General features: G+C 42.7%; 1 protein-coding gene across 2 annotated transcripts in view; it reads right to left on the reverse strand.

Annotated features, from left to right (window-relative positions):
• The window catches only part of JAKMIP2 (janus kinase and microtubule interacting protein 2), a 62689-nt gene that overhangs the window by 31389 nt on the left and 10428 nt on the right, over positions 1 to 20872 (reverse strand). For both annotated transcript variants that reach the window (XM_037398457.1, XM_037398458.1), the window contains exons 2-3: positions 4395 to 4664; positions 487 to 984 (exon numbers count right to left, since the gene is read on the reverse strand). In XM_037398457.1, the coding sequence (XP_037254354.1) occupies positions 487 to 984; positions 4395 to 4523 (627 nt within the window). In that variant the 5' untranslated portion in view covers positions 4524 to 4664. The remainder of the gene's footprint in view (positions 1 to 486; positions 985 to 4394; positions 4665 to 20872) is intronic.

Raw genomic sequence — 20872 nt, forward strand, 5'->3', positions numbered from 1 at the left:
CTCCCCAGATGATAGGGAAACATGGCAACTTGCACCATTGCTGATGTGGGCCTCATGTTGCCCATTTTCCCCAGTAATTACTGAAGACTATGCCAAGACCAAAACAAAAGACATCTCCCCTTCTGCCATGGTTTAATGTGTTCAAGATACCATCACAAGGGCTACAGAAACTAGCAAACTGCAAGTGCAGATGCAAACGCTTTTTCTAACACTTTGCACTGCACATGTATTAGCATCTCAGCAAGCCAAATCCTCATGGACTAGGCCCATCACTCTCTTACTTTAAGGTGTTAGCTACCATCACGGTGGTTGCTCTAGCTGACTCACCATGATCTACTTACTGCTGAGGAATGACAGTGAGAAGTTTGTAATACTTTTGCAAACTAAGGTGCATTGCAATGTTCTGTTTTTCAGAAAAAGTTAAGAGGCACAAGAGGCAAACTCACTACAGCCTAAGAGAACACATGAATTGTTTCGGTTACTGACCAGGCGACGAATATCCCTTTCGCTCTCCCATTTGATCTTGGAAATGGCTTCCTGGTGTGACTGATGCTCACTCCGAAGATCCCCTGCCTTGATCTTATCAGCTTGGATCATATTGTTAAGGGCCTCATCTACCTGCTTTTTGGCAGACTTCAGTTCAGTAATTTCCTGCAGAAGCTTAAGGCGCTCCGAGTCAAACTGTTTTCTGGCCTCTTCACGAGCCTCAATAGTCAGCGCTGTCCTTACTTTATCACTGCTCCCATCCCGCAGCGCGCACAGCGCTGACTTGAGGCGCTGGATTTCGCTGTCTCGGACTTTGACCATCCGCGTCATCTCCTGCTCGTGCTGTTTGATGAGGTTCTCCCTCACAGCCTGCAGCTCCTTCATTTTCTCCTCATGGAGTTTGGCTTTTAGCTCCGTGATCTGCACAGTCTGCTTGCGCTGCTCCACCTCACGGATACGCTTAGTTTCTTGAGTCTTCTCTCTTTCAAGTTTAGCAACCTACATTGAGATAAAATGAAAGTCACCTGCTACCAACGTGTTATCAAAACAAGCCCACCCAGACACAGAGCCATGCCAAACGGAGGAAGACCTTGCTGCAGACCCTAACCAATCCTCCACCCTCCTACATCAAAATATGGGCCAACTCCTAGGGCACTGACCTAGATTTTACACTGTCTTTACTCAAGCCAAAACAAGCCTTCTCCAGGTGTCTTGCCTCATGCAGTGACACTACATGTACTTCCAATAGTTCCTTAGGAAATAAGACTCCATGATATGGGTGCATTTGCCTAACAACTTTTTAACTCATTAGTCAACATCAGTCAAATTCACCAGAAAATTAGAGGGCTCAGAAACAGCAAGGTTCCTACAACTTTCATGACCATGGACAGTCAATCAGATGAGAGAGAAGTGCTTGCCTCTGTATGATCCCAACAGGGGTAAGGTGCAAGTGTGAAAGTCCAGGAAACATTTCATCTTTTACAGATGTTCTTATCCATACAGAGAGCTTTATTGGGCATCTGTAGTCACTTCTTAGACACATATCTACAGAAAAGCATGCTTCATTGTTTATTATGCTTATGGAACAGCTAGCTTTACTTGAAATACGCCCTTTGCTACTCTTCATTAATGACAATTTTTAAAAGTTCTTTGTCCATAGCTTTGGAGTCAAAGTTACAGAGCAACCAACCAGTCCTCAGTACTGAATCTCTAGGTGTAACTTCACACCTCTGAGCAATTCCACAAAAGAAACCTACGCCAAAGAAAAGTAATGGATAAAGAATGATGTCAGTTCAAATCAAACTCGGGTTTGTCATTTACAGTGAAAAAGAATGTGGTTTCAAAGATTGTATGAACTTCCTTGTTAATTCCTTTTTAAATAAAGACCAAAAAGAACAAAGAAGAGTGAGCAAACCTTTCAGAAAGAAAAAACAGTGGAAAACCCATTCAATATGAATAAGCATAGTAGCAGGCCACCTGAAAGCCCTCCAAGAAACACTGGTGGTTTAGCCTGCAGGCCTACTAGATTACTTAAGAGAAGATTTAGCTAAGGTAGGAAGTGCTTTCAGCTATTTGCAGAGCTGATTGACTTTTGGGTTTTTTCTCCCACGCTATCTCCATCTTATTTCAGATACACCTTTCCCAAAATAAGCCACTAGAAGAGTTTGAAAGCATAGTTTTCAGTTTCAATCACCAAAGTCATCCTGACAAGTAACAGACTCTACAAATGAGAGGAATCTTCCTCAGAAGGCTCCTTGGAAAACAAATCTGAAAGATTTTCCTAGAACTCCCTTCACAGGGCTCTGTGAAGGCCCCTTTCCAGTGTTACTCGAGCACATAAAACATATTTCAGATAAACTTGTTTTGATTTTGTTTTCAAGACTTTTCTACTCTTGTAACTCTCATTATTTTGGACCATCCCTGAACTGATGTCTAGTAACAAAAATCTGCACTGGCAGCTTCCATATTGGAATTCCATAGCTGCAGTGATAATAAAAGCAGCAAGACTCAGAACGTAGTGGAAAGCATTACAGAAACTCCCTGGGCCATCAGTTTTCTGGCAGCCAGCCTGTGGCTCCTTAAGAGAGTAAGTTAAGCCTTGCCTGTGTGCACCACATGAAAGCCAAAGCCTGCAAGGCAAATGAAAGAATCAAAAACCATTTTTGCCTTCAAGACTGTCATTGACCATTTGACAAAGAAAAGGATGCAGAATGCGTTTGAAAGAGTGACGATATCCGCTTTGTTGCCATTTTCAAATCTTGTCCATTTTAAAAGGCTGCAAAATAACAGCTATAAATCTGACTGGTAGGTGAAGGGAGAATGCCCCCAGAGATTCTTAGAACATCAGGTAACACAGAACTGGCTATTCTTGCTTTCATTTAGCTTCTCCTAAACTACAGAAACCAACTTCCGCTATACTGGCTAACACGTGTCAGAGATTACCAGTATGATTAACCTTGATATATTGGCATGAACATCTGTTCCTAAAAGAAATAAATTATCAAAAAGACCTTACAGGCTGAAGGATTTGTGGTTATTCAGGTTTGGAAGCTAGAGGCAAGTCATTCTGGGTTTATTTGCCCAACATATATGCTTATCTGTGAAGGAATCAAAGAGGCAGGTTGATGGATTTCAATTATATTCCATTTGGAAAAACAATATATCACTAGGCATCATCCTTTGATAATGTGGCTGCCACCAGGCTGCAGGTGGGGGTTGCCCAGGTGCAGTTAGTACTGCTTCCAGTCCCCTTCATGAAAACTCACTAGGAGTAATTAAGCAGAGATTTGTTATCTTTACTGCTTATAAAGAACACACTACTAAACCTGAAGACTGCCTTAATCACCACCCATGTGCAGGGAACTTTAGCACTTACCACAAAAGGGTTTATTGCACAAAAGCCATACTCTGACTATAAAACATACAGTGCTTGCCACTAGAAGCATCTCTAAATGAAGAGGGAGAAACACTGTGGAGAGCAAAAAGTACACTTCCTTGCAAAGCCACTTTGGCATCAGCTGCGGGAAAATTGGTGCCACTTGCAAGGATTTTAACAGAATGCGGGCAGGGTATGTGCAGAGTAGGTGTAAAACAACAGCTAGTATTTTATACTTGGATAACACCCAGCCCATTACCTTTTCACAGTTTACAAAACTAGTAGTGTAAACAGGTGATATGTGTTTCGCAAGGGTGGCCCCAGCACAGACAACGTAGGAAAAGAGAGTGAAAAGTTAAGCAGAAGATGAAGGCAAGAGCTGAAGCCACAGCACACAGCCCTGAGGTGGTACCAAAGGCTTCTGAAGTATATGGGAGGCACCTCAAACCTTCACAGGTACATCTGTCCCCTGCATGCATTATACTCAGCTGGCTTTAGCCTAACTCTACACATCTGAGACTGTAACTCCAGCATACTGTTAGCACCTGAACAAGCTTTAAATAATGCATACATATGCTAGCATATACAATACAGTTTGGCTGCACTGGAGATGGATTGCAAGGGTTGACATGGATTGTCATGCTATACACTTAGGGAATACTTAACTTCAAAATAAGGGCATGCCTTGCTGAAATATCAGCCATTCAAAAAACAGCAACAGTACCCAGTTTCTAAACACCAAGAGGGCAGGATGAAACCCACTAACTGGAATATGGCCAAAGATGTTACAAAAGACATATCACTCCCATTTGAGGGCCAAAGACTTCTTAATCTTGTACCTCAGTAAAAAAGAGGCTGTTCCACAGAAGCAACAGGACATCCACCAAAGAAAATGTTATATGGGGGGAAATTATCATACCACTGTTCTAGGAAAGAGTTGCATTGCATATGTTAATTTCTGTGATATTATTTTTTCCATGTGTTTCCCTCTTTCAGTGCAGACACTGTTATTTAAAACCAAACCCTCACTCACCTTGGATTTCTCCTGATGCAGCTCAATTTGAATGTCTGTTAGCTTGGTCCTGAGTTCCTCATTGGCAGCCTGTAGGGCAACAATCAGCGCCTCAGGCTTTTCGCCCTTGCTACGTCCTTTCTTTGACATGGTTTCTTATCAGCAGAAGTCCACGTGTTTAATTATTTCAAATATGGTCTGCCATCTTTTTCTGTTCCTTTCAGTGCCAGTTAGTTCAGCACCTACTGCGTGACATTCCTTAAGGTCCTGGACTCAGCTGCTTTGGAAGCCCTGCGAGAAGTAAGACATACTATTATTTGTCAGTGGACACTGCAGCATGACAGCTCACATGGTTACAGAACACAAGAGATAGCTCACTTCTCCAAACACTGCAATCTCTGTCTGAAAACCTGCAAGGGAGATCCCACACAATCAGGCTTCTGTATGCAAGTTTGGCATACTAGTGGAGATTCCACATATGTCCTTTTTCTGTTCTCAGAAGGGACGCCATGCAAGGAAGATAGGAGTTTGTTTACCATAAAGATTAGTGCTGTTAAGAGTACAGGACTGGAAAGGGCTGGCCACTTAATCCAAGACTTGCAGTCAGAGGTAACCACAAAGCAGGCACTTCAGTCTCAAGCATCTACCAACAGTATCTTCCTCTTACCCTTCCCAACCCTTGATCCCCCACAAGACCCCGTGCCAAACTCAGACTTCCCACAAGACACCTACAATCTCCCACAGGAAGAAAAGGAAAGTGCTGAAGTACTCACCAGTGTTCTGGATCTCCATAGAATCAGAGAACTAATAGCATGCAAAAGCCTGTATCAGACTAGAAAATGTCCCCTTTGCCATTTCCAAGAGAAATTTAAAAAAAAATAAAAATCCACCAACGGTTTCCATTTTTGGGGTAAAACTCTGTCCTAAGCCAAAGTGATGCAGTAAGCTTAAACCCATCAGCAAGGTATGCAGATCAGGAAGCCAAGGGTTTTTTCCACATCACTATGAATATGGGTATCCCTCTGTCCCGTATACCTATTAGGGTTTTGGTTGGTTTGATTTTGTGGGTTTTTTTTGGGAGGGGGACAGGTAGCATTTGTCTTGGTTACTGGCATTGACTGACAGCTTTGGATAAAGAGGTATTCTGTTGATATGGAGAAATAGTGTGAAATGGGGACAATGGACACCGACTGATTGTATATGTCTGCTCAAGGAATGTGGGTACGGTGACTAGTCATGGGTGCGGTTGAGGAGACGCCTGCCCTTCTTCCTCTAACAAAGGGGAGACGGGGAGACGCTGCCCTTCTTCCTCTAACAAAGGGGATATTTAAAAAAGAATGAGAAAAGGATGAGAGACATTCCAAGGCTATCTAGAGGGAGGGAGTGCTAAGTCTCCTTGCTGGAGAAGATCGGATGGTCACAAGGACATGAATCACCGCTCCTTGCTGGAAGACCGGATGGTCACGGATGGTCACAAGAACATGAATCACCTACAAACATGCAAGACCACCGCATTCCAGGCAAAGGACTGATAAGCTAATTAACATACGAAGCGGGGTTTAGGTAACGAATATGTATAGGCGTCAATTGAATATTCATTTGTTTTATTGTATAAATGTGAGATGGTTCGTCACTTCGGGCATGCACGCTTGTGGAGGAGCGATCCCCCGTGTATCTGCGCGCAATAAACATACCTACTTTATAACTTTCGAGTTATAGAGTCTAATTCTGCACGTCACTAATTGTGGATTTAATAAGCTCCCTAGAAAGTTCTGTGCCCATGTGTCTCAGCACTAAACAGGAACTGAGACAGTGCCATGCTCATGTTCAGTCACACTGACATTCCTATCACATCAACAAAACCTGCAGAAATGACACATAGCCTTTGAGACAACAGCAGAATCCTCAGTAAAGAATGTCATTGTAAACTGAACAAAGCAGATTCACTTCTTGCCACACTGATCCTGCTACCCTGAAAACACTGTCCTGTATCACCCAGGGCTTCCCACGCTGCTCCCAGTTACAGTAACTCTGAAATCCTGACATTGCATTGCACATGTACAACTACAAATGAGAGCAGGATCTGATCCATATTTCCCACAGTGCCTCATATTCAATACTGGTAATAAAGGATCTAATCATGCTAGTTACACGAAGACTTTTTCACCAGGAGAGCTGAAACAATAGAGATTTCAGTACAGCTGAAACAGAGCTGAGCCTGCTGTAGGTGCAGACGATTGAGAAAGAAAATGGGCTTTAGAAAGCAGTTAATAAATATGGCTTGTTCTTGTCACGTATCATATGACACAGCACATACAGATCTGATTTAGTGCTGGCTTGGAAAACAACCAGGTCAGATGGGACAGAAATAGTCAAGAAAGCAGAAATCTTTGGCTGTCAATACCAAATGAATAATAATAATACATGAAGACTTGTTGGGTTTGAGCAATGGATGACACTTTAGCCAGATTAGGCATGCAAAGGATGGCTTTCAATAAAGAAAACAGTACATAAACAAAGCAGTAAGGATAATAGATTTGAAAAATCACAGAAGATTATCTCCTGCATAGGGGAAATGCTTCTTTGCTGTGTCGTTTATGATCCTCAACCACCCTGAAAGCAGAAAGCACTTTCAGATGCTCCTCCAGCCCAGAGGCCTCTTCAGCAGACAGCACGAGAGACTGTGAGTACACGTGGCAGCTCCTGCTGGCTGAGGCTGCCCCCACAACGGGCACATTTCAATAACTGCTGCCACACAACACCAAGGGCAGTCCTACAGTCGCAGGCACCACACCACGTCATGCAACGAGCTGCTGGCAGGTCTGCCTCCCAGAGACCAGCAGCAGTTCATACCAGATGAATGTTTCCATGCAGGAATAAGATACCTTGTAAGTTTACGCTTGACAGAATAAAGACATGCAATTACAGATACCATCACCCTGCAGATGGAACGCTGCGGTGCTACCCAGTCACTGCATATGGACAGTACAGACTGGAACAGCAGCAAAAAAGCTCAAGTCAAACAGCAACAGAGCATACACACTTCAGTTCGGAAAAGAACACAATAAAGAGAAAATCCAGAATGAGGTGCAAAAACCACAATCTCAGTCTTCTACAAAAGGGTAATTTACTCTCTAACAGCTAATCAAACAGGCTTTGATATTTTTTTCTCTGCAGATGTAAAACACAAGTTTAGCATTTGTAGAGAAAGCCATTCTAGAGGCAATGGTGACATGCTACAGGCTGAGATAACAGAAACTTCTACTAATGTACCAGGGCCACACAGCCCAAATGTGGCTTGGATGGTGTTTACTGGGGAGCTCTTGTGATCACTTCTGCTGCCTCTTTCTAGGCATGGAGTCAGCAGACACAGCTCTAGTGCTGCCAGGCTTTTCCAGTTTTCCCTGAGAGAAATTTAGAAAGGTAATCAATTAGAGATGGATTAGGGGGAAAAATATCCACTGAAAAAAGAAAAAGAAACTGAGGCAAAATTTGTTACCTGCAAGATGGTCTCCAAGAGACATTCCTGACAGTGGAAAATGCTTTAATAAAAACAGAGAAGTGTTTCAGAGCCTAAGACAGCCAGTACTACAGAGGAAAAAAGAACTGAGAGGGACCTAACTGGTCACTTCCATCTTGCAGTCCTGTTCTTCATTGATTAATGAAATCAAGTAACTACCTCCCAGGATGTCAGAGTGATGCTGTTAGGCCTACAATACATTAACAGAGCTGAGGTTACAGCAGGTACAACATACATATGAAGCTACACTGGAACAGGCTTCCTGGAGAGGCGGTCGATGCCCCGTGCCTATCAGCGTTTAAAAGTCATTTGGACAATGCCCTCAGCACGCTTTAGCTTTTGGCCAGCCATGATGGGTCAGCAGTTGGACTAGGTGATTGTTGGAAGGGACCTACAACTAAAATATTCTGTTTTAACAGACCAGATCAACCTTACAAATTTAGTCTATTGATCTGGCTAAGTATCCCATTGAAGACACGGGGAGATCCATAATTGTGAAGCTATGTTATTACTCTATGTGGAGCAGCTCTAAATAGGTAAAGGTCAGTCAAAAAATGTACCCCAAAACTGCTTTTTCACTGAAACTTCCATTTGAGTAAATTAATATTTTTGGCAAGAATTATCTTCTTTCTGTGGAATTATTTTTCCCTGAAAGAGCACTACAATATTCAGATGCCTACAGTTGTATCTTTTCACTTGTCAGGGCGGCCTACCATTCCTTCAGAGGGAAGGCCCAATGAGTTTGTCAGTTCTCCATCATACTGCTTTTAATGCATAAAGCTTGAATTCTATGCCAAAGCATTTCTAAATATCTGCTTTACCAGTGCTGGCTCACAGACCTTCGCAGACTGCACTGAGGGAATAGCCCTTCATAAAAAACCCTGGTATCTTGCAATACCACACACTCCGCACAGGGTGCTAATTATATTACTGAAGAGCACTGCACCTGCAGTCTGCTGTGGTAATCTAGGCAAGTTAGGAGGCTAATTTCACTGACTGCCATGTCCTTGCTACACTGAGCACTCTCAGTTCCAAAGGAGGTAAGGCAGCCAACAAGATGTACTGGTTCTCAGCAGTACACATTACCAAATCTTTGATTTGAAGAAGAAACAGGTTAGTTCCTTAGATAAATTCCCTTGTTTTCAATGGGACACAGCCTTCAGTATATAGACCTCTATGAAGTACACAGGGCACTGTGTGGACACCATTAGATACATCAACTCAACAAAATTACACCACAATAGTATTCCCAGATTGTGGGAATAACACGACCCTAATAACTGTTTCAAAACCTGGTAGTCTATTTGGCAATGCAACTATTCAGAGATTGCAAGAAGCATCTGTCAGATGTCTCTAAGCAAAAAGACTGGCAGAATTATTTACGATGAATGACTGCCAAGTACAATAGCAGCTGGAGTGTCTCCTATCAGCTTTGCCCTCTACCAGCATGTGTCAGTATAATCTGTAGGAATTATTGTTGGAGCCCTTGGAGCCATGAAGACCTCTGGTTATGCAAAAGAGGGCTTAAAAAAAAAATTAAGAAATCCTATGTACAAATTTCCATCCAAGATGGCAGGATAAAACCCATTCCTAAAACATAATAAATTCAGTCAGGAGCTCATCAGGAAAGATTCCATTTTGCCCCTCAGAAAATCCACCCAGTAAATTCTGAAGTAACCGCTGCACACATTTCTTTTGTGACGCATCTTGAATGAGAATCTAAATGAAGTAATGAATAATTTGCCACCTTTTTTTTTTATGAGAAACAGCAACACATTGCTACAGGCTGTGAAGCGTTTATCAGCAAGAGATATTGGCTACACTTGAACTTAATTGGAATTGGTACAGCATGAAACAGCACATTTGAACCGCAAGGTTTGCTTGTTGGTTGGTTTGGGGTTTTGTTGTGGAGTTGTTTGGTTTAAGATCAGTTCAAGCTTAGCTGCATGATATAAGCAGGGAGAAAAAGTATTCACACTCCCAGAGGTCTGAAGCAAATATTAGTCTCATAGTTGGGACTTTGAATGTGTGGATACCGGTGTACTGCTTCCCATGGCAGAACGAGCCATTAAAAAAAAGGGGGAAAAAAAAAAAAAGTCTCAAAGAAAGCACTCCATAATCTTTAAGACTGAATGTAAACAGGCAAGTACAACTAGTGGGATAAGCAATCCCACTAGAAGCGTTTTTCTACCTAGTCTCTTTAATCTTCCATTTTCCTTCCTACAAATCTCACCCATTCCTATTACTATTCTTTTGGCTTACATGCTTTCAAAATTATTTTTCTCCTTTATTTGCTGTTTGCTCTCTAGTCCTTTCTTTTCCATGGCAGTCTAGGTTACGTTCTTGTTAATACCTGGGTTTGGTAATATGCTAGCAAAAGCACAGAGGAAAACTATACCTATGCATACTCCCAGATAACACTATTAGCCTTTACCTGAAGTGGCCAGGGGATCTACTCTGAACATTGCTTCTACTGATAATCTATGGTTAGTCCATTTTACTTCCTTTCTTTGCTAGTCATTGGTCACTTTGTTTTCCCTAAGACAATTAACAGCTTATTTACAAAAACAGGCTTTGCATATTATAGAAGTGCCTTTACAAGGGACACCTAGGGATAGAAACACCTCAGAAAGAAGAAATGAGCAATTTGCCACCACAGCCTCTACCCTACTGAATCACAGTGTTCTGAGCCCTCAGGCTGGTGCAGATACAAGCATTTCAAAGCCCTGTGCCCCTGCTCCAGGGATGTTTGGGATCATAGAATCATCAGGGTTAGAAGGGACCTTGGAGATCATCTAGTCCAAACCCCTGTTAAAGCAGGTCCCCCTAGAGCAGGCTGAACAGAATTGCATCCAAGTGGGTTTTTTATGTCTCCAGAGCAGGAAATTCCAGAACCTCTCTGGGCAGCCAGAGATCTGACCCCAGACTTGCCTCTGCAAGTCTGAGCAGGACCTGGATATACCCCAGGCTGCTTCCCCCAAGGTCACACTGAAAGGTTAGCATGATCCTAGGCTAAACAGTCTTCAGCCTCTGAGACGGTGAGGCCAACCAGGACATATTAGTAGGGCAGGATTCATCTGTAACATAGGTTTCCTACCTGGGCTTGTCCCCTGAAGCTGCCTTTGCAGTCAGTTCAGAGACATGCTTGCTTGTTCACATTAGGATAAGGTTAAGTCATACCCCTCTCATCTAAAAGGATCCAGGACAAAAGAATCCCACTGAAGATATCTGAAAGTCTGGGGCAGGGTGGAGTTTAGCAGCCTGTATGAAAGCCTTCCCACCATATTTTTCAAGGCTAGAAGCTCATGCAAACTGCACTCAGACACGTTTCACTGGATACCCTTATTAGCATAAGCACCAGGAAGGCTCAGCCCCAAGCAGAAGCGCTGAACAAGTCTTACATCCAAGGCAGTCCAGAGGTGAATGCAGGGGAAGTGCTCCGCGTTTGTATTGTGGTTCTATAGTTATGTGGAAGACGCTTTCTAAAGAAATTATCAGCAGAAAGCCCTCTTGCTGCCTGCCTTCCCTGTAAATATGTAAAAATCACTATTATCATACGGAATGTTAATTTGATAAGTTGGGGTCAGACTTCTTCAAAACAATGTGTCTTTAGGGAAAGCCTTTGTCATGAGAGCTGAAGGTTCAAATTGGCTCTTTTCTCTGTTTTGGTTTGCAATGAACGAGGCAAGTTGCAGAAAATGCCTTCCCAGTCTCACTGGAATAACAGCATAAGCACAAGAGAAACAATACACTCTTTGCAGGGGAAGTTCAGCTGAGTATGAAGAGGCTCAAGCACGTACCAATCAAACAGCCACAGGCATGCTCCAGTTCGCACATCTGACAGGCGAGCCTATATTTATGTTACAGGAATTGCCTGGGGCCTTGTCAGGAAAATAGCTGAGGCCATCGTTCTCTTACAGCATTGCAATAGCTCCCTGTTTGACTCTACCCACTTGTGCTAAGAATCTTAGCCATTTTATCTTGTTTTACTATAATAAAGTGCATTAGTGGAATCTAGCCAGACAATTTTTGTCTTCTGAACCATGGGTTTGCTTTTCCCATGAATTACGTACAAGATCCACTTGAAACGTGATGCCCAAATTGTGCATTGCAAAATGAAATTAACATAGGGGACAAACATACTACACACGGTGGATGTAACTCGACTGTGGGTGCAGAAGGTCAAGGTCACACACTTAGAAAATAATATGCATAAAGTGAATTTTGCTTGTGCCCCAGTAAACACACTATGTTACACATCTTTTATGTGTGGCTAGACATACAGGCCTATGTTCAAGTGCATATACCTAATGACATAACTTCAGACTATGCATGCCTTTTCCACATAGTAGTTACTTGGTAGTTTGTCTATGAATTTCAAAACAGTGCAAACCTACGAAGCCTTTAAAACACAAGTCCCAAGCTCCTTCTAGCCACAGATAAGTGATCCTGGGCACGTTAGGACATATTTTACCCTCTCTTCACCTCAGGTTTAAATTGCCACATCCATGGGTGACACAGGAGGGTTTCACTGGCAAGTAGTGACTCAGAAAAACTGCACCAGCCTGATAAGCCATTAAAAAAAAAAAAAAAAAAAAGAAAAAAATTATGTTGTGCTCCCATCACTCTATCACTCTTGCCTACAGCTGTTGTGAAAAACAAGAGAAAAACAGTCCCCAAAACATGATCCCAGGGAAGCTAAAAATCAGAACAACGGGAGAACACAACGAATCCCAGTTTATTTCTCATCTCAGTTGAAAGAGACTTGCTGTTTTATTTTGGGAGTTCCTTGGGAGGAAAACTTACGTTTTTTCTTATGGGGAATCAGTTTCAAATAACAATTGGAAGAGATACCAGGCCCCCAGAAATCTGCCTGCCCCAACCACTTCTACACCCTCACATGCTCCTCTCCCTCAGTGCTCCGGGGGAGCTGGGGGGGGGGGGGCAGGATGATGGGGATGACATACGCAGATAATTAACAGGTAATCACATACACCCAGGCAACATCTAGCCACGAGAACATGGGCTCTGGCATTCAGCATTCCCAAAACAAGACCCATGTAGCCTGCCCACGCAGCCAAGGGAAGGCAGCTATCTGGCCCACACACAGGCCTCTGGGCACCTAGGCCCCTTTGCCTTGTCTCTCTCTCAGCCATCCACATCACTACCTTCTTTAATCGACTCTCCAAAGTACTGGGCCTGGACAGCCATGCAGTGCCCGATGACCCGTGCAGTGAGGGAGCCCTACCTTCTGTCACTGCAGCCTGAGAGAGGCGGCCAGCCATGGCTGTCCCCTAGGCCACCGACAGCACAGGGCTGCAGCACGTGGTTAGAAGTGACCGTGGTGAGCTTGGCCACAAGGGCCAGGTTCCAAAACGTACTTACCAAAGTAACAGGTGATTTTGTCTAAAACTGCTGTCACCTCTCCAGGTGAGCATGCCGGGGCACGGAGGCTCGCAGGCCGCAGCCCTCCTGCGGCCCAGCTGGTTACACAGTGCTGAGGCGAGTTGGCTTCTTGCTGCTGTGTGCACTTCCTAGGGCACCTCCACACACACAGCCAGAGCAGAAACACGGCTTCAGCACACTCAGAAAAAGCCAGCAAATTGGAATTGATCTGGGTGATGGGGGAACAGTCGAAGGCTCTGGATGCAGGAGAGCCGGGCGAGCCCTGCAGGGCGCGTTCCCCAGGCCCCTGTCTTTGCTTTGGTCACTCTGAAGTTCCTGCTTAGAACCAGGACTGTAGCAGCGCACTCCCCTGAAACCCAGCTGGAATTCTTACTGAAAGGTCAACAAGCGCAGGGTTTTACACCTACATTTAGCAAGGGCAGAGAAATCAGCTCATCCCAATGATTCTTTCATCATCTGGCCTTCAAACACATAACAGAAGTGGACCCAAAAAAGAGACTAAGAATGCCTCCTCCTGCGTATTTTGTGCCAAAATACTCAGTGGAATTTGGGCCCATAACTCTTTAAGCTTTGTGAAAATTCCAGCTGTAATATTTTCCTTTAAACAAATAAAATCAACAGTGGTTGAACAAACCTTTTTTCTCTTTAGTGGTGGGAAAATTGAAAGCATTTAAACTCCCATCCATCAGAGCTCGGCTTGCTCTGACAAGCAGCACCTCGGTACAACCCACTGTTCAGTATATATTTTGTTTTCCCCTCTGTGCCTGATCCAGAGAACAGAACTCTCCCAAAGCTACCATCTGTGGGAATGCACGACCAGATTTATAAAGGTAATAAAGCACCAAAACATTCACAAGGGGTTCTCAGCAGTGCCTGGGCTCTAACTTAACTCCCATGTGAAGTGGGGACACTTACCTCATGTCTTTCAAAAATACCACCAGTCTCGTCTTCACTCTTAATGGTCTAAGTAGCTTTAAAATAAATAGTCAGGTCCTGCGTCCTTAGGTTTACACTTTAACATCTCAAGTTTCAGAACCTGAAACCTCCAATTCAGGTCCTAGCAATAACTAAGAGAGCATCCTCTTGTTTGGCAGCTTCTTTTTTTCCAGTCCACACCTGAGCTTTAACAGCTGATGTCTCAGTAATGAGCCAGATGCTCAAGTAACAAAAATTCATTGCTTTTGATGATCTGGTCCCATCCATCCTGCCAGCTTCTGCCCCTGGGAAGGATTATGCCTGACGCCAGCACAAACTGGGAGAGGAGTGGCTGGAGAGCAGCCCTGCAGCAAGGGACCTGTGGGTGCTGGTGGGCAGCAGCTCAAGAGGAGCCAGCAGCGAGCCCTGGCACCAAGAGGGCAAACCGCATCCCGGGGGCATCAGCCACAGCTCAGCCCGCCGGTCAGGAGGGGACTGTCCCACTGTGCCCAGCGCTGCTGCGGCCTCACTTAGAGCGCTGCCTGCGCCGCTGGGCCCCACCATTTGAGAAGGATGTGAAGGTCCTCGAATGTGTCCAGAGAGGGCAACGGAGCTGGTGAGGGGCTGGAAGGCACATCCCGCCAGCAGCCGCCCAGGACTCTGGGTTTGCCTAGTTTGGGGCAGAGGCTGAGGGGCGACCCCGTTGCTCTCTGCAGCTCTGAGGAGGGGACGTGGAGAGGGAGGTGATCTCTGCTCCCTCAGATCCAGGGACAGGATGCGTGGGGACGGGGACGGCTCAAAGCTGTGCCAGGGGAGGTTCAGGCTGGACAAAAGGGAACGGACACATTTCTTTACCGAGAGGGTGGTCAGACACTGCAACAGGCTTCCTGGAGAGGCAGTCGATGCCCCGCGCTTGTCAGTGTTTAAAGAGGCGTTTGGACAATGCCCTTAATAACACGCTTTAGCTTTTGGTCAGCCCTGAAGCGGTCAGCAGTTGGACTAGACTATCATTATAGGTCCCTTCCAACTGAACTATTCTATTTATAATTCCAGAAAGCCTCTGAGCGTGTTGAGCTTCCAAATAATTTGTGCTTTCTAGCTACAGAATAAGGCAAGATACTGGCCACTAAATCTAAGGCACAGGCAATGCAAGATGTTAATCACAAGGATTTATTTTCAGCGTGTAGTATCTTACAATGTGCCACAGGGTGAGAAATGAGTGCCTGTATCTTTAGGAGGATAAGATCCTAGCTTAAAAATGACACAAGGAATGGCAATATCACACCATAATATAACCACAGAAGTTTTAACATCTGGTTGTTAACCACACAAAATAAAATACTGGACATTAGGCAAACATCATCATCATCCCTGTGTTCACTTTCATTTGATAGCATTATTATTCCCACTTGCAGATGCAGACAGGGAACGTTTGGAGATCTGGTTTGCAATGTTGGAAAAGATCGGTTTATCTGTTTGGAGAAGGGCAAAGTGCTGAAAAATGAAGCCTGCAAAGACAGGGTAGTGCATACTGCAGCGACAGTGGTAAAGCTTTGTAGGAGCAACAAATCGGCACTCTGATGCTACATTCCAGGCAAGCTTTCTTGCATTATTGTCAGGCTGCACATTAATTTTCATTTTCTACTTACTTCAAGTACAAAACAAACAGATCATAATCACCTGTATTCAAAAGAAGTAGAGAGGCCTCAAAGTATAAAAGTCTGCTTAGCTCCACAAAAACCTGCATGCACCAGTGGGAGGAAGGGAAAGAAAGTAACTTCATTTCCCTGTGTTTTTAACCCAAGAGGGAATTTTGAGGCTGTTTCAGTGAACCTGATCAAACCCTCATCTGAAGGTACAGCATTTCTTGTGGCTCTTTACTCATCCCTGTTCTTCTCTGGAGTGCTACAATGACAGCATCAGGACATTATGACAGCAGCTTAATACTAAGGCTGATAGGAGAAGGTCACTTGCAAACTGTGGACCACGTTCCCTAGCACGCTGCAGCTATGGAGTGCTGTTTGCAAAACCAAAAGCAACCACAGACCTTGTTTAGCCAGAAAATCAAATGGGATTTACCATCAGTATCAGAAAGCAAAGCAGACAAAATACAGTAACATATCTCCTTTTAATGTACGGAGACTGATATGATGTACAAAATTCGAACCTGTATTTCAGAACAAAGGGTCCCGGTTCAGCAATACTATTTCAGTTAAAACCACAGCAGCAATCTCACACACTAATGAATCCTTAGAATTAAGTCTTCCTCAGTTATTACGTAGCATAGCGACAGACAGAGGAAAAATTAAGATGTAGTCACTGACCCAGTGGTCTTAACAACTTGTTCAAAAATCCTATTGCAATTACTGTGATGAAAGCACTTTCCAAAAGACAGAAAAACCTACCCCTTTTCTAACCCTGGGTGCTGCTGTCCACTTTGTACACCATGCACAGCATGCACCTGTGTAACAGTCATCACAGTCACTTAAGTCTGTCACTACTGCATCTCCCAGTAGGCCTCATTACAGAAGAATATGCATATAGATGTACATTTATAGCAAAAAGGAAGACTCTGCTAATTATGCAACAGCTGCCTAATGAGGGCCACCAAATACAAGGGGTATCTGAAACTGCAGAACTCAGAGAAACACTTGTGTGAAATAACTTCACAGATAAACACTGAAAAACTGTTGTACTGAGCTCTCCGTTTCCCTCCCCCTAACAAGAAGTTCCAATCAAGTATTTATCTACTCGGCTACCAAACTGCAGTTAAAAAAACCCAAACTTACTTGAAATATGAAAAAGTGCCTTCAGTTGAAAACTACTTTACCAGTATGCCTGAACAGTGCTAAAGTAAAAGGGAACTTTGTGACTGACTGCAACAGGAGCATAAAGTAGAAGACCAGGATGTCTCCCAGGGTAAGTGAATTTGTAAGATGTACAGCTGAGCCTGGGGACTTAGGGAAAAAATAATGAAACAGAATTCTATTTACTCTTAGAATCTTAATCAGCCATGCTGCCTTTCATCTTGATGAACGAATAAATTAATGTACTAATATTTTTTCTTGCTCTTTGAAAAATGCCACACGCGTACTAGAGTGCTGTAGTGATGCGTTGGCGGTGAGAGGCTGAGAACTCATAGCTCTGGTTTGACTAACAACACTTCAGCTGCGTTAAACAGAATTCAGATTATTCATAATGACATGTCTTAATTTCCTCTCCCCAATGAGATCCACAGAAGCATCATTTAGCCCAATTAAAGTTTAAATACAAAATAAGGTTTAAAGTAAAACATAATCAAACAGTCCCCTTTGCTGTACAGCTATTGTCTGCCCTAGATGTATATTGAAGATGGGCACAAGTACCCAGCTCGCACCTCCGCTGAGTAACCTCTCCAGTGGATGCTTGGGCTCTTTTCAGTGTCACTCCAGCTTTTCATACCACAAACATGAATGCTAGAAGACATATACTGTAATCATAGATGTGTTTTGACACACCAGATTGAGATTCAAATAAAATAACTTGGAACAAACTACACAAAACTCTGGCAGTGCAAGCTGCAGAGAACAGAAAATATTCACTAACAGGTGTTGCATTCTTGAAGGGAGATGAATATAATGGTACCACAATTCAAAGCAGTGATTTATCCGATCCAGCCACAGGAGTCCTAAAACATCTTGGGTTATTGTGAAAGATAAGTACAGACTCAGCAGTCTCCTCTCAAAATAGAAAATCCTTTTTCCACACAGAAAAAAAAAAAGTATTTTAGCTGAGGGATCTATGAAGTATCTTTGGATTCAAAGCAAAATAAGCAAAATAAATCAACTTATGAAGTTAAGTGTGGCTTTGGCTGAATAGCTAGCATAGGCTATAGCTGGTACACAGTGGCTGAACTCTACTTTTGAGAAATCCAGTTTTGTTTGTGTGATACAAGTTTGTCAAGGAAAAAAATGACAACCAATCATGATTATAATTTTCATTTCAAAGAAGTGTTTGTTTTAAATCCAAGCATATATCTACACATAAAATATATAGTGAAGTATTTTGGATAATTGTATCACCCCAGGTTTCTGTTTTATGAGGCATATCACGCTGCTTTTTAGGCGTATTACTGATTTCTGGAGTTCGATGTGGTACACACAACACTTTGCTTTATCAAGAAGCATCAGGTCAAAACATTGCAGAATACAATAAATTCTGCTCAGGCATAGTTTTACGATCTCATTCCACATGGTGGAATTTCAAACATTTAACACATTTTCTGCCTTTCCAATGCAGGAGGTAAATAATACCAATTATTTTACCACTTCTGTAACAAAATAAAGTGTTAGCTGTATTTCCAACTATGGTATTTGCTCCCAGTTACTAACAGGATAAAACAAAGTGTATGCATAACTGTGAGAAAGTGTTATTCATGGACTTTAAGCCCCACATAGGGATATGCCCCATGTAATTTTATCACATCCCACAACAATAAGATGCAAGTGCAATAATAAGATGGGAAAGGTATATGGTTTTAAACTGAAAGAGGACAGATTTAGATTAGGTAGTAGGAAGGAATTCTTCACTCTGAAGATGATGAGGCACTGCAACAGGTTGCCCAGAGAATCTGTGGATGCTCCATCCCTGGGAGTGTTCATGGTCAGGTAGAATGGAGCTTTAAGCAGCTTGATCTAGTGAAAGATGTCCTAAATGATCTTTAAAGATCCCTTCCAACCAAAACCATCCTATGGTTCTATGACCTGAAGACAGTGATGTTTTCCTGGCTAGGTGTTGAGAGATTTCCTGAACTTCTGTGTTTCCTAGACCGCTCTTCAGTAGTGCTACATTTTCAACTTGTAGAATCACAGTTTGCAGACTTCTAATTTGGGCAGTAGTTTGGCAACTCCCATATAGACATAGGGAATTTGATGCTGTTTTTCTTGAGCACTGCACAGATTATTTCTGTCAAGTCTTAAGTGACAGAGGACAGTGTTTTACTAGAACTGGATCAGATGTTTCAGTTACTTGCTAATACATTGACTGTTCCCTGACATCCATACCTTTTTCCAGGTCCTTGAAAACAGTTATTTTAACAACAAACACATTAAAAACCATTATTCTACTTTCTGTCTCTCCTACCTGCAAAGGAGATGATAGAAGATTCCCCCCACCCTCAAATGGCATCTCCATCTTAAGCCTATGCACATCCCTAACGTATTATTCTGGCATAGCAAAGGTCTGTATAAAAATTTGAAGTTCTTCTTAGTGATCAAAATCTTTACCAAAAAATACGAAACTACACTTCATGGAGGAAATTTTCATTATTAGCCATCTAGGAGACTTACTGGGCATCCCGTATGTACTGTTCATACAGTTGTGAAATAGATATATGGCCTTTTGCCAGTAAACATTCTCTTCAGGCATCCAATTTTAAAGACCCAAAGGAAAATGTATTGCCGTTTTGACAGGCTATGCCCACCAGGAGGTTTAAGTGTATACGGTGTTTTTGAAAACACATTTGCTTGTATAGAAATCAAAAACTAGTAGTTTCAGCAGCCACTAACTGTTATTCCTCGGCATCTCTCAATGGTTAATGTATCTCAAACATGAGCCTTACATAAATTACTTGATGGCAAATGCCCCTCTTCTAGGACTTCTCAGAGGCCCATGTGTCCATGGGAGGGGAGATAGAAATGTATTCCCAATTGATGAGACAGTGCACCCCACTACCACAAGGGCAAAAGAGGATCAGACACCTGTGCATCTTCGCACATACAAAAAAATTGCACAGTTCTTCAATAGATGATAGCTCCTTTTAGACAGGAGGTATCCTTCATCACTTTTGGAAGCAATAGTTTAGATACAGGCAGTGGCACAGATACAATAAACAAAGAGACAAATCATGCTAAACATAGATTAGGCTAGGATTAGGAATACAAAATGTTGACCAAGAGACAAGCATGTATTTATGCATTAAAAAGCCACATGGAAGTCCACTGTCATAACAGTATTTACTAATACGCAGCACAAAAAGCATAATATTTTGTCATATCGCTAAAAGTAATGAGAAACATTAGGCTTGTGGTTTTGTTTCCAAACCTAGCAGTGTTATGCTTTATTTTCTTGGTCAACATCATTTACTTCTTTGTCCCCCCAAAGACCCCAGCATCATCAATAAAGAAAATAATTATCTGCACAACGCATCTTCACAGATCCAAATAAGTTCACAATATGACCCTATTAATCATCTGGCTGCATCTGTCCCTAAAATTGTACTGACCCTGTTGAGTCTGAAGGCATGGAATTCTAGACCAGATCATGATTAATACTGTAAGACAAATCCGCTCTGTGTAATTTCTAAATCTCTTCCCTTCTCAGCATTAAAAAAATTAGAAAGTCCTGCAGGATGAGGGGGAGGGAGGAAAAGGGGTCAAATCTAAGTAGGTTTCAATATAGTCTCAAAATCTAGAGTTGGTTTAAAAAAAAATATCATAATTTATGTAGTGTGGGAAGTCCTGAAAATTAAGAATTTCCCTGCTGAACAGAAAAGAAATGGAAACTTTGATATTTCTTTTTTGGAAATACTGAAACAGTCTTATTAAATTGCCCTGCTATTGTGAAATCAATGCATCATTGTTGAGAATACTACTTTGATTTATAAACTGTCACACTTAAA

This window comes from Falco rusticolus, chromosome 8 (assembly GCF_015220075.1).
Source record: "Falco rusticolus isolate bFalRus1 chromosome 8, bFalRus1.pri, whole genome shotgun sequence".
Classification (NCBI taxonomy): domain Eukaryota; kingdom Metazoa; phylum Chordata; class Aves; order Falconiformes; family Falconidae; genus Falco; species Falco rusticolus.